This window comes from Coenobita brevimanus, chromosome 103 (assembly GCF_032717465.1).
Source record: "Coenobita brevimanus isolate Jiangsu-jjx chromosome 103, ASM3271746v2, whole genome shotgun sequence".
Taxonomy (NCBI): Eukaryota; Metazoa; Arthropoda; class Malacostraca; order Decapoda; family Coenobitidae; genus Coenobita; species Coenobita brevimanus.
In genome coordinates this window covers 6,405,312-6,419,774 of record NC_137056.1, presented here as the reverse complement: position 1 = coordinate 6,419,774, position 14,463 = coordinate 6,405,312, and the positions used below count along the sequence as shown (strand labels likewise).

At 43.7% G+C, this 14,463-nt stretch overlaps 2 protein-coding genes across 5 annotated transcripts in view; both read right to left on the bottom strand.

Annotated features, from left to right (window-relative positions):
- Positions 1 to 14,463, bottom strand: part of LOC145415715 (uncharacterized) — a 243,273-nt gene that overhangs the window by 69,138 nt on the left and 159,672 nt on the right. The window lies entirely within an intron of this gene.
- Positions 1 to 14,463, bottom strand: part of Gbs-70E (Glycogen binding subunit 70E) — a 37,831-nt gene that overhangs the window by 20,131 nt on the left and 3,237 nt on the right. The window contains exons 1-2 of one of the 4 annotated variants that reach the window (XM_080284930.1): positions 12,446 to 12,540; positions 8,361 to 8,563 (exon numbers count right to left, since the gene is read on the bottom strand). The exons of 1 other annotated variant lie outside the window; for it this stretch is intronic. In XM_080284930.1, the coding sequence (XP_080141056.1) occupies positions 8,361 to 8,369 (9 nt within the window). In that variant the 5' untranslated portion in view covers positions 8,370 to 8,563; positions 12,446 to 12,540. Of the gene's footprint in view, positions 1 to 8,360; positions 8,564 to 12,445; positions 12,541 to 14,463 lie in introns of those variants that run through there. 2 more of the 4 variants (XM_080284929.1, XM_080284931.1) reach the window with 2 other exon arrangements.

The following is a 14,463-nucleotide window of genomic DNA, read 5'->3' as shown; positions in this document are numbered from 1 at the left end:
CAAGAAACAGCAAAGAACTAAGGAAACAAGGTATAACAATCATCCCAGACAGCACTGAGGTATTATATGCATTCAAGGCAGTGGTGCGAGGAAGTGCAACCTTACAAGAACACTACCAAAGGAGACACTGGAGCTAAGAGACACGGACGCACCACACACCACGCTGGGAATAAATCTGGGTCATATTAGCAGAGGGGCACTTGAGCTTATCTGAGGCTACATTAATGAGATAAGACTGGACACGAGGGCATCACGTGAATATAACAGATGAATGCAACAAGTGACCACATGCACCCAGGAACTAACGTAAACAACAACAAAAGATTCCAAGGTTGAGTTGCTGTTGTTGTTTAGAGATATCTCCCTCTCATAGAGGAAGCTGGGCCATACATTAGCTCGGTCAGTGGGGAAGGCTTTTGACAGGGACATCTGGTGGACAACTGCCACCCACCAGGGTCGGCTGGTAGGCCACCCAGCTGTCCGCCAGGGTAACCCGGCAGTCCACCAAAGGGCTCAAGGGGGCGGCGAGCAATGCAAGGTTGAGTGTCAAGCAATAGATATACTGGTAAAAGACTGAAAGGCTGGAAGTCTATGAACTAATCGCTTCCAAAGTCGAACAAGATAACCAAGATTCCCTCGCTTCGTGATGCCTGACTACAATGCGCTTAGAAGACTAGTGGTCATAGACAAACGAAAAGACACAATGCAGAGGATTGTTTCAGAGTTGAATAGTTGTTTATATGAGGTCTGAAATAGACCTGAAAGCTGGACAGACAAGCCAATGTGTTGCTAAATGAATGGAGTCGGGATTTCGAGGTGGGGATCGAGGCAGAGTTCAGGAAAGCAGTGACCAACAAAAGGAATGTGTTGATACAAAATTAAACTCAGACAGATCCTGACAGAATACACAAAGCTGAATATTAGTGATAAACAAGACAATGACCCACACAAAGATAAAAGGAAATGTACTGTAATTCCTTAGCTAACCAATTAAAGGATGATTTAAAAGCGCAATTACTGGAGAGGCCAAGCAACACTTATCACACTCAGCTACTTGAGATAACACTGATAACACATTCTTGGTGATAACGATAAGGCCACACTCACGCCTAGAGATGACATGACGAGAGGATGTGACGAAAGGATGACGTAGCACGAATTAATGGCGGACGAAACGTGGCGAGGTTGATGGTGACGACAGAATAGTGTGGTGAAATTATGAAGTGGCTGATGAGGAATGAATAAAAGTAAGGAAAATGACAAGAAAAATGGATGAAAGGCGAAATTATGACGACAGGCTGTAGAAAAAAGCCGAATAATATCTGACTAACCACGGAAAAGTATCTCAACATCCAAATCACTAAACATTATAAAAATAAATAAAATAAGTAAATATTCCCGAGACCAAATTTCAAACAACCAGGGCTAAGTCAAGTGCTACGAGTAGCGAGTGAATAACAACAATGACGCAATAATGACGTCATGGAAGGAGCGAGGTCGCCGACACATCACCAAGGCTAACTGGACAACCCACCAACCATGTGTAGGGGAGGGGGGTCCTTGAGACGGCGAGAGAGAGAGAGAGGCTAGGAGTGGCACTGGATGTTATTAAGGACAACTGCAGATTTTTTTTTTTTTCCAGCTTTAAGAGAAACTTCTACTCTTTTCAGACCTACACTGTTTTTCTCCTTACTATTTCACTTTACTCAGCGTTTTTTTTTTTTTTTCTACTCAGTGAAGCTAAAAACCTATCTTTATTTTCTTCAGCTTGGGAAAAAATCTACTAGCTACGGTACTCAAAGGGTTAAATAATAAGTACCGTCTCCATGGTAACTATTCAACTTTGTGTACACGAGATAAAGCAGTAACGGTAACCTCTCTCTCTCTCTCTCTCTCTCTCTCTCTCAATTACCCTTAACTGCGTGAGTCTCATCCGCTGCAAAATTATGGCGACATATCAGGTTACCATGGAAACCGGACTCACCCTTGCTAGTAATTAAGCAATCTATCCTTGTGTGTGTGTGTGTGTGTGTGTGTGTGTGTGTGTGTGTGTGTGTGTGTGTGTGTGTGTGTAGTATACCCGCTTGGTGGCAACATCATCGGTTCGTAGGCATACCCAATCTATAACAAATGCCTTTAATTCTCAAGGTAGGCTATTCCCATCCAGTAACAGCCGTGCGCAACGTTAGGTGTTCGCAATGCACCATAAGCATCAGCAATATCTAAGGTGTTCGCAGTCCACTACAGTCCAAAACATGTGAACTGTATACCTTGCTAAAAATCGCCAGAATCACTCAAAGGTGTTCGCACGACAATCATCCATTCACCTACATTGAGGTAAGCGGAAGTTAAGTTGGACGCGAGAAACTGTGGTACCGGTGTGTGTGTGTGTGTGTGTGTGTGTGTGTGTGTGGTGTGTGGTGTGTGTGTGTGTGTGTGTGTGTGTGTGTGTGTGTGTGTGTGTGTGTGTGTGTGTGTGTGTGTGTGTGTGTGTGTGTGTGTGTGTGTGTGTGTGTGTGTGTGTGTGTGTGTGTGTGTGTGTGTGTGTGTGTGTGTGTGTGTGTGTGTACGCACCCCATGACCACTGACACCCTACATACTCTTCCTTCCGCAAACGGCCCGGAACTGTGCGGTGGCCTTCCGGTGCTGGGTAAGTAGGCGATGTAGTGGTAGGGGGAGAGGGATGGGCCGTAGGAAGGAGTAGGGGGATGAGAAGTGAGGCCGACGGTAAGGGAAGAGGGGAGAAGAGGAGGGGAAGAAAGGGGAGAAGAGAAGGGGAGGAAAGGGAGAAGAGGAAGGGAGATCATAAGAAAAGGGTGGAAGAAAAGTACCATAAAGCCGTAGGAAGGGAGAAGAAGGGAGAAGAAAAGCTGTCTTGAAACTATGATTTACAATGGTGAGACTACCTAGAGAGAACAATTAAATGTTGGTTGCAGAAGGAAAGGAATGCAAGCGTAAGTATGTCAGTGTTGGTTGTGGAGAAGGTATGGTGTGTGTTAATGCTGCTGTAGAGGAAGAAGTGGTAGCAGTAGTGGAAGAATTAGTAAACTGTAGTGGGAGAAGAGGACTGAAGTGTAGTGGTAACGATTGATTTGGTAGTGGCACAGGTCATGTATCATCACTTACAAAACGTATACGACAGGCAAAAAATATTAAAAATGGTTTATACGAAAGATATGTGACTAGGAATGTGGTGTGGTGTGTGGGTGAGTGTGGTATGCAGGTGAAGGGGAGAGGTCCAAGTGTGGTTTAAGTGTGTGGTTTAGTGGTGGAAGTATGGTGTGAATGAGTAATACAGTGGTGCAAGTGTGGTGTGTTTGAAGGTGTGGTATAGTGCTGCAAGTGTGGTGTTAAGGTGAAAAATTGTGGCGGAAAGGTGGCATAAAGGAACAGTGTGGTGGGAATAATTGTGGTGTGGTATGTAGGTGTGGTGTGGTATGTAGGTGTGGTGTGATGTGGTGGTGGTACAGGTGTGAAGGCAAGTGTGCTGTTACCATGTGCTCCTCTCTCTCTCTCTCTCTCTCTCTCGTTGTGATGCTTACGATATCACATTCCACCCTCCATTTATGCTATAAGCGGATGTTGCTACGAGAGAGAGAGAGAGAGAGAGAGAGAGAGAGAGAGAGAGAGAGAGAGAATCACCGCCCGAAGAATTTTTAAAAAGCATGATAACCTGAGCATATTAGGCTAAACTCTCTCTCTCTCTCTCTCTCTCAGACACCCGATCCTTGAGGGTGCAAACGTCCTTGGCCGTGGCGTCCTTTCCTCGCGGCGTCTGGAGGAGGAGGAGGATGAGGAGGAGGTTGGTAGGACCTTTCACACGGAACTGTGTGTGTGTGTGTGTGCGTGTGTGTGTGTGTGTGTGTGTGTGTGTGTGTGTGTGTGTGTGTGTGTGTGTGTGTGTGTGTTGACAATCTGGAGTCATCAAACAGAACACTAATTATTTCGAAGCCAAATCTCTCTCTCTCTCTCTCTCTCTCTCTCTCTCTCTCTCTCTCTCTCTCTCTCTCTCTCTCTCTCACCCATGACCCTGTCCCTACGCTGGGTAAGGAAGCGAAGAGAGCAACGGGACTCAAATGTGCATATGGGATGAGGAGAATGGGGGGGTAGATAGGGGCGGAGGGGGGAAGCGGGCTGATAGGGAGGCTAGTGAGAGGGGGAGAGGGTGGACAGGGAGGCTAGGGAGAAGGGGATAGGGCAGGGAGGTCACACAGAGGAGATGAAGGACTGGGAAGGGACTGGGAGGTTGGAGAGGGAGGGAGGATGGGATGGGATAGGATAAAGTCAGTAGGAGGGTAAGGGATAGGTACGGTAAGCTGGGAGAATGGGAAAGAAATGGATAGCAGTAGTAGTAGTAGTAGTAGTAGTAGTAGTAGTAGTAGGAGGAGGAGGAGGAGGAGGAGGGAGAGAGAGAGAGAGAGAGAGAGAGAGAGAGAGAGAGTATCACAGCCAGACAGACAAGAGATTGCGGAAGGAAGAGGGATGATGAAAGAGGTGGAGCAGGAAGACACGAAACACGCTACAAGGAAGGACATGAGGGGAAAAAACAAGAGAGAGGGAGGGAGGAGGGGTCAGATGAAGGGGAAGCGAGAAAATTACAGCAGACGACGACGACGATGATTATGCTAAATGACGCTGGGAAGAGAAGAGGTAATGAAGAAAAATGGGTTGGGGATCTGAGGGAATGATGGGAGAGGCAGGCAGATGGGGGTTGACGAGGAAGGGAAGGGGAAGGGGAGAAAGGAGGGCAAGGGGATGGGAGAGAAAGAAAGAATGCAAGTAGTGAGGAAGAGGAGAGGTGGAGGATAGGAAAGAAGACAGGACAATGAAAAAGCAGGTTGAGATTATCCAACATAACAAACTGGGACACGACTCAGATAAGCCCTGCCAAGAATGTGGGAAAAAAAAAAAAAAAAAAAAAAAAAAAAAAGGTATATAGCTAGTGAAAACAAGGATTAGTATAAGGTAAAAAATTAACAGCTTAGAATGAGGTTAGAAGAGAATGCATATGGCCTTGGAGATCAGAAAAAAAATAAGATTCCAGTTCAACAATAAAACAACGACAGGAAATCAGATACAATAACACCCTGACATGCCAATCAGAATGTCACGCAAAGAACGATGCTACCAAAGTGTGTGTGTGTGTGTGTGTGTGTGTGTGTGTGTGTGTGTGTGTGTGTGTGTGTGTGTGTGTGTGTGTGTGTGTGTGTGTGTGTGTGTGTGTGTGTGAGAGAGAGAGAGAGAGAGAGAGAGAGAGAGAGAGAGAGAGAGAGAGAGAGAGAGAGTTGGCTCCTGAACTCACCTTACCCCCACCAACCTGTTTGTTATGCAAGCTTATCACACGCCTTGATTAATGCCGGTATCAGGGCTCTCTCTCTCTCTCTCTCTCTCTCTCTCTCTCTCTCTCTGGTGTTGTGTGTTGTTATCAGGCCCCTTTTATCAACCAAGCCTGTCTCGACCAACATCCGGTGTGTCGCTCTGTCTGTCTCTTTCACCACGCACCCTCATCATAACATTCGTGTCGGGGGGTCACGAGGGATGAAATATTTGACGATTTCACACGATTTTAAAGCATCTAAAACACCTAAAACAACCGATCATGATTTGTGATGAATTTTAATTTTGAAACATGAGAAATAATGAGGCTAATCTCAAACAATAAATTCTAATAATGATTTTCAAAACGATGATTCTGGATATAAGTACAATAAAACATCTGGTACCCTTATTAACTGTGGCTGATCTAGAAATAGGTTTAATCAACGAAGCACTGTGACTTGATATACAGTATTATGACCGTGATTTTTGATGACTTTGAAAGATATGACTACGAATTTGCATGAACCAGTAATAATTCTGAAACTGACCGTGATGTATTCTCTCTCTCTCTCTCTCTCTCTCTCTCTCTCTCACACACACACACAATTAAACCCCTCAGTAAGATGACGTCATGGTGCGGGGGGGGGGGAGGAAGGTTACAATGGGGCGATGCAATGGATACGGGCTGGGGTGGGAAAGGGAGGGTGTAGGGACAAAAAGGGAGAGGGGAGAATGGGTGTAGGGACAAAAAGGGAGAGGGGAGAATGGATGCAGAGAGGGAGGGGTGAGGATAGATGGAGAGCGGGAGGATAAGAATGGATGAAACGTAGGAATGGATACGAATGGATGGAGGGAGGAAGACGTGGGGATGGATGGGGAGAGGGAAAGGTTGGGACGGATGAAGAAAGATGTAGGGATTGTGAAGACAGGGAGAAGTAGGGATGAGAGGAAAGAGGAAGGGGTAGGGATGGATGGAGAGGGAAAGGTGGAGATGGATGGAGAGGGAAAGGCAGGGATGGATGGAGAGAGGGGGAGGAACGGATACATGGAGAAAGGGAAAGATAGGGATGGATGGAGAGAAGGAAATGTAGGGATAGAAGGTGACAGGGACAGACAGAGATGGAAGTTGTGAGGGAGGGGGAGGGGTAGACGAAGAGGGGTAGGGATGTAAGGTTGGAGGAATGGGAGTTAGGAGATGGGGGAGGGAGGGGTATGAGAAAAATGGTATAATAATAACGACATACGGTGGGAGTTAGAGAGAGAATGGGGAGGGAGGGGGTACAAGAGAGAAGGGGGTGGGGTTAAAAAAGAGAAGAAAGGAGGGAAGGGGCAGCAAATAAGAAAGAAGGTTGAGGCACTTAACAGGCAAGAGAAAGAAGAAGCATAGAGGAGAAGGGGAAGAAAAGGGAGAAGAATAGGCGAGAGTGACATGAATTTAAAAAGTGGCGAGGGGAATAAGGATGGGAAATTGAAAGGTGGGCTAGGGGGAAAGGAAGTGCTGAGGAGATGAAAAACACGACTGGAGCGAAAGGAGGACACTAAGACAGCGAAAAACAAGCAAAATGGGAAGAGGGGGACGTGTAGATGACGAATGGGAGGTAGAAGGGAGAAGCATAAGACAGCAGAAGAGTTGGAAGGGGGAAATGAATAGCGAAGAAGGGTAAAAGGGAGGGACAAGGGACATGAAGAGGGTAGAGTGGAGGAAAGAGAAGAGAGGAGTATAGGTGGATAGAGGAAGGAAGAAGGGGAACAGGTGATGAAAAAATGAAGCGGAAATGGAGAGGACAGGTTACATGACAGATAATGTGAAAATCAGGAGGAAAAACATAAAAGGAGGGGGGAGAGACAGCTTGAGAGGGGAGAGAGAGTTTTAGAGGGGAGAAGAGGAGAAAACCGGTAAGGGATTGAGGAATGAGGGAGAAAGAAGAAGAGATATGGGTATAAACGAAAAGACAGGAAAAAATAAGGAGAAAAGAATAAGAAAAAAGGAGGCGGCAATGCAACGAGAGAACAGAAGAGACGGGGTAATAAAGGAGAGACGGAGAAAGAAGTGTGGATGGTGATGGGAAGGGGGAGAGGAGGAGGAGGAGGAAAGGAGGAGGAGGAGGAAAGGAGGAGGAGGAGGAAAGGGGAGGGAGAAATGGTATGGGGGAGAAGAGAGGGATGGAGAAGGGGAAGAGAAATCGACAGAAGGAAGGGGAGGGGGGGAGGAGGAAGGTTCAAGTAAAAAAAAAAAAAAAAAAAAAAAGTAAGGAGGGGAGGGAGCATGAAGGGAAGAGAAGGGAAGGGGAGGGGAGGGGTGGAGGGATGGTCTTCCGGCGGTCCCTCCCTTCTCCCCCCATCCCCCCTTTCGTACCCGCCCGGCAACAAGCCTATATCTTCACCCCCTCCCTTCCCCTACCCCCCATCCCTCCCCCCACGTCATATAAGATGCTTGCTATAAAAAAAAATATAAAATAAAATAAATGTTCTCATACCTATCGGCTGAACCCTCTTCTACGTCACCACTAAATATATACATTGCTAGTTACATAATAGCCATGGTAAGCCTCCTCCCTAGCTTTTTATATACTCGACTCTGCGTTCTACACGTTCGGTGGTTCTCTTAGCCGGGCTCTGATATGGCGCCACACACTTTTCTCACATCACCACTTGGATACTAGCCTAAACCAAGTCTATACTGTGGTGCGGTGGGATTGTGAAAATGGTATTAAGAAGGGGCATTTTGTGTGTGTGTGTGTGTGTGTGTGTGTGTGTGTGTGTGTGTGTGTGTGTGTGTGTGTGTGTGTGTGTGTGTGTGTGTGTGTGTGTGTGTGTGTGTGTGTGTGTGTGAAGAAGCGTCTTGACTGGAAGCAGTGAATTTTACTATATTAACAATGATCTAATTCCATTAATGAACAGGCCTCACTTGGGTATTCTGGCCACTACGAAACGATGGCATGATTGAGCTGAGGGGAAATACCTGCTCTCAAGATGGTTAGCCGCTCCTTACACCAGCCGGAATTCGAACTCAATTCACAGTTACCATCCCATTTACTCACCCATTTCATCACGTGTTCTTTTTACGGTGCATCTTGGTGCGGGAGACGGACGCCTTCACGTGGTGGCACTGATATAAGCAAGCGGCTCCACTGCTTGGTTATACAAACGTCCCTCAACTCCCTATCCGCCGAAAGGAGGATGGTGGGCTGCATGAGAAGGGCAACTTCAGCCTGCAGTCAACCAGGTACACGTCCACCAAAACCTGGGGTAACAACAACAACGGTGCATCTTGTTTACACCATTCAGTATACATCTGTCATACATCCGTCAGTATTTTAACCATGACTGAAGCCTTTGGTCATACATCTCTTACACATCCTTCGCTTTTTTTTTTTTTTTTTTTTTTTTTTACGCATCCAATCTACCCCAACTATATCATCCTCTCCTTGTTCTGCTCACATCTGTCATTCATTATTAAACTTATTACGAAACTGTTCAAATTTTAGCTCATTCTTACCCGGTAACAGAGTGCATTAATCACTCATACAACTTTCAACCAATACATATCCTTATTTACATACTGCTAGTCTCCATACATCTTTAATTATACACCGATACGTTTTTCAGCCAATAAATCATTCATTACACAGTGCAACAGTCTGCATGCATCTTTCACCACCAAATATATCGTAATAATTATTGCATCTTTTCCTCATTTGCCTGGTTCGCCCTTCTACTGATTTTGATGGGCATCGTTCGTAAAGGCATTAATACTGTACGATATGGTTAGATACTGCCTTCCCTAGCCCCTCAACAAAGAGATCTCCATTAGGTTAATCTGAGTGAAACTGGCTGGTGGTCTTGATGAAAATGAAAAGGTCGTCGAAGTGAATGGATTTACCACTTCACCCGAGATTATTATTCATTATTATTATTATTATTATTATTATTATTATTACTGTACTTTAAAAGGCTTTAACTGATCGAGACTTCAAATTTCGGAACCCCTCCAATATAAGCCTGATGCAGAATAAACATCGCTTGGGAATGTTTTATATATATATATATATATATATATATATATATATATATATATATATATATATATTTCTCTATAGATACAACCCGTATATAAAAACGTCACTAATGAGTAGGTTAAAACATACCGTACGTGACTGTTCTCAAGTCCTCACATCCGCCAAACACTATTTCTATTCACGCTTCCTTTATTCCACGTAAACATGATAAACAGGATGATCCAATAATTTCGCGTGGCGTTAACAAGCGCAAAGTGCGCACCAGATCCTGTGTTACAACTGTCACACTGAAAATTCTGAAGTGTATTTGATTTAATTGCAGCGTTGTCCAAAGTTTCAGTCAAAGGCCGGACAGACTATTTGACTAAGTAAGTTTCCCCTTCTTTCCCGGTTCACGTAGCAGTATAAATGGGCGTCTGGGCGTAACATCGACCGTAGCCTGTAATCTAGGGGGGTTAGGCTACTGAGGCTTCGAAAATAGTGTGCTTTATTGACCATCGCGCAGTCCGTAAACTTGACTTATAAGGCTTCACCTTCTGCGTAGGCTTTCATGTTTTTATCACCTGAAGAACAAAACAACGCAAGCAGCTCAAATATCGCTGTGAAAGAGTACGGTGAACTCCTTAAGCCAGTGAACCACTTTTAGGCATCATTCTTACTATACAGACGATTTTACTTTAAGAGGAAAGTTTTCGAAATGAACGGGGTTGATAAAGCCTTCACCAGCACCACTAACAGGTCCTTAAGCTGAATAAAATCGTCTGGTGGTATAATTATATATATATATATATATATATATATACATACATACATACATATACACATATATATACATATACATGTATATATATACACATATATATACATATACATGTATATATATACACATATATACCGGTACATATACATGTATATATATAAACATATATATATATATATATATATATATATATATATATATATATACATTATATACATATATATGTACACATATATATACATATATATTTATACATATACAAATACACATACATATATATACACATACATACACATATATATACACAAACATACATACATATATACATATACATATACACATATATACATATACATACACATATATATACATATACACATATATATACATATACACATATATATACATATACATATACACATATATATACATATACATATACACATATATATACATATACATATACACATATATATACATATACATATACACATATATATACATATACATACACACACACACACACACACACACACACACACACACATATATATATATATATATATATATATATATATATATATATATATATATACATACACCCGGTACATATATATATACACATATATACATTACATACTGTATATATATATATATATATATATATATATATATATATATATATATATAAGGTTTGGGAGTGACGAGGGGAAAAACAATCACTCCGAACCCCAACTACCCCTAAGTTGCATAAAATCATCCGGTGGTTGTATAAAAAAATATGGTGCATTCTGGGAACGAATGTGTTGCAACAGTCGCCCTAATTCATTCTATCCCTGCCCTAATCTGTACCGGCTCCATCCAACAGCAACCGCCTCAACTACGACTGTCACTTTTTTATTTCCCTATTCAGCTGCAGTAGTGTCATTGAAGACTTGCGAAAGGTCCAGCCGGCAACTCCACGTATTCTCATCTTCCATCAATACTAGCCGGATTCGTTTTATTTAATTCCGCTATAATGATCTCGTATGATTCGTTTTATTTAATTCTGCTATAATGATCTCGTATGTCGTACAATCATACATCAACCCTCGAAATTAAAGGAAGCCGGTATCAAAGCTAAGCTAAATTTAGATCATAAGTTGAAGTTCATATAGCCTACATCAATCCGAATCTCTATTAAACTGAAATCATAGGGCTAGGAATTCTATATCAGGCTAACCTTCAAAAGTAGTGTGCATCAAGGTAAAGCAAAGCAGAGCAAATCACTAATATTCCATATTAACTTACCATTAACACGGACTGAAGTTCATTATGCAGCTTTATAAATCTAATATACTAAAGTTATATGCATCTTAAAAATCCCAAAATCACTGTACGGTGATGAAACGTAGAGTCCGAAACTGTAGTACTTATTCCAGTTTCCCTTTAATAAACATGCGCTAAAGTTTACATGCATCAGTTAAAGATTTGTGTGGATCTGAACCAATGTCACACCTGAGCAATGGTCTGCCGGTATCCTGGAAAAAACAGACTTCCCCCGTCCTCAAAGGTGTACCGTACCGTATGGAGTCAGTCAGTCAGCTTCTATAAATGTCCTCCCTCATAATGCCTATATCTACAATTACAAAGACGCCTAGGATGGACACAAATCTTCCTGCGTGCGATTATAAGCTAAATATTCATGGGTTTACATTGTGAATAAGCTCCTACAGGTTATATACCATCTCTCATAAAGCCCATCCATACAAAAACTATCACAAACACGCACACGATAAGTACCATACCAATTTCCATGGATATACATAAATACGAACCCAAAATATCAACAAGAATTCCTACACCAACGGAAAGCCTTGTACCCACAGACCCAAAACACCCACACTATCCCCCACTTAGCTCCCTGTAAACCTTGGAACCTATCACACTAATGTAAAGCCAAGGTTACATTATTTCCTCCTTACTAAAAACAAAGACGGCGTCCTCGGTAAACTTTCTACTAAACTGCTGCTCAAAACAAACATAACGTGCAATGCTGAGCCACGAAGTCAAAATAATCGATTCGTCCATATGGCTCACCTAACGTTTCCAAAATTCCGAAAAAATCATACGCATTTATTATTCACTGAGTCGAAGGTACCAGTACGTTCCGAAACCCTGAACCTAGTGAAAATATCTATGGCTAAACATCAATACAGGGTGTGTCCGCTTCCACTCATCAAAATAAACAGTCACGAACTGAAAACAAAAACAATAAGCTAGCACCGGGTTCGACTCTGATAACTATCATACACATACAGTACAAGCAACTCGAAGCATGGATCACCAAAGGCACGAAGAAATGTACCTTATAAAATGTATTTCAAAATCAATCTCAACAACCTTATGGAGTAACTGAAGACGACGATGCTCTTGCCCGCCATGATCGCCTCCCTCTCTCACCCTCACCCTTCGACTGTCTCTCCCACCACACACCGCTCAGAGACAGCCCGCGTGGGGGGGGGGGGAGTTGGGAGGGTGAGAGTGGTGGAGAGTGGGAGGGGAGAGGGTGAGGTGGTGAAGGGCTGGATGGCAGGGGTGGAGAAAGCAGAGGGGAGCTGGAGAGGGAGGGAGGGGGGGTCGGAGAGGGAAGGAAGGGGTTGTGGGGGGTCGGAGAGGGAGGGAAGGGGTTGAGGGGGGTCGGAGAGGGAGGGATGAGGTGGAGGAAGGCTGAGTGGGAGTGATAGAGAGGAGAGGTGACGTGGAGAGGGACGGATGGGGAGGGGTTTGTGGAGGGTGGTGGTGAGAAGCTTCTGGAGTAAGAGCGTGGTGAAAGGCTGGGTGGGCGTACGGCTGGATGGCAGTGTTGGAGTGAGATGGATAGAAAGGGGAGGGTACGGGAAGAGGCACTGGTGTAGAGTGAGAGGAAAGACGCTTGTGGGATTAGGTTATGTGAGGGGTGGAGAGTTTGGTGAGTGGAATTACGCGAACGAGTGAAAAAATAGGATATGGAATGAGTGGGAGCAGACGGTTTAAAAGGTGGTAGGTATAAGGCTGGGTATATGATATAAGAGAAATGAAAGGAAGGCGAGGCAGGAAGGATACTGAATAATGTAGAGACGATGCTAGGTTTAAAACGAAGTGAGAGGGTGTGTGTATGGAAGGGGGAGGGAAGGGTATACATATTGGGGAAAAGCTGCGTTGACTGAAGAATGAGGTGGGGAATTTGGAGACGTGGGATGGTGGTTAAACAGCTCAGAGTAAAGATAATTCTGGTGGGGTTGAGAAAGACGTCGAGATGGAGGAAAGAGTTTGACAGAAGAGTGGGTTAGGATAGAGATGATGCTGGCAACGCCCCCCACTCTGTTACAAGCTATATCCTATCTAGAATCTCTCTCTCTCTGAACGTACAAAATAACTCCTTTCTCGAATCCTCCATCCCTCTCCTCTCTCTACCTACCTATTTTATGCTTAAATGACTTATTTTCTCAGCATTATGAGCTGCTCATACCATAAGGACCTTAACGACTGATCTGTGTAATTCATCTCCCCAATCCCACCCCATCTAGCCCACACCTGACACTTGTACACCTGGGTCATCTATACACACCTGATCTCGTCTTAAATGGCTACCGGCACACATTTTTATTTCGTTCTTGCTACCATCAAACGGCTTTATACACAGTGTCTCAAAAACAGCCGTACGTCAACCCCTTCCGTACCAAAACCTCTATTTTTATTATTATTATTATTATTACCAGATGGATTCAGACCTAAAAAAAAAAAAAAAATCCCAAAGTCAAATTTTCACCCACCACTCTGCAGCTACGGTGGTGCCCTGACATTAAATTCGTTCCTGCTAAAACCACACGAGTTTATGGCAACCACCTCAAACATGCCAGTCACAATACCAACCTTCCTCATAATGCCTTGTTTAAATATCAGTCTTGTTGCCGCCAGACGAGCTTATTCGGCTTCGAGAACATCCACCCTTATTTTGAAAGGGTTAATTACGATACCAAGGACACACATGATTACTAGTATTCTTGTCAGTTTTGGAGACTCCCCAGCACATCCTCGTCCATGCCTTTCTCCATATGGCGCGTTGGTACTCCAGTGCGTCATCTAATGCACAACTGTTGCTACTCCAGGGCAGCCTACTGGACAGGGAAATATTAACCGCTTTACTACAATGACGCCTTTCATGTTTTAATCTGGCAACATGAAGACTATTTCATGCAACCGAAGAATAATCTCGTGGTGATCCATTTCGAAAATCTCCCTCAAGTTGACTAGTCTCGTAGCAGCAAGATAAACCTCAGCCTCCTCCGGCTGATGGGGTTTAAGGACAACAACAAGTGCTATGGAGTCTCCTAGTACCACGAG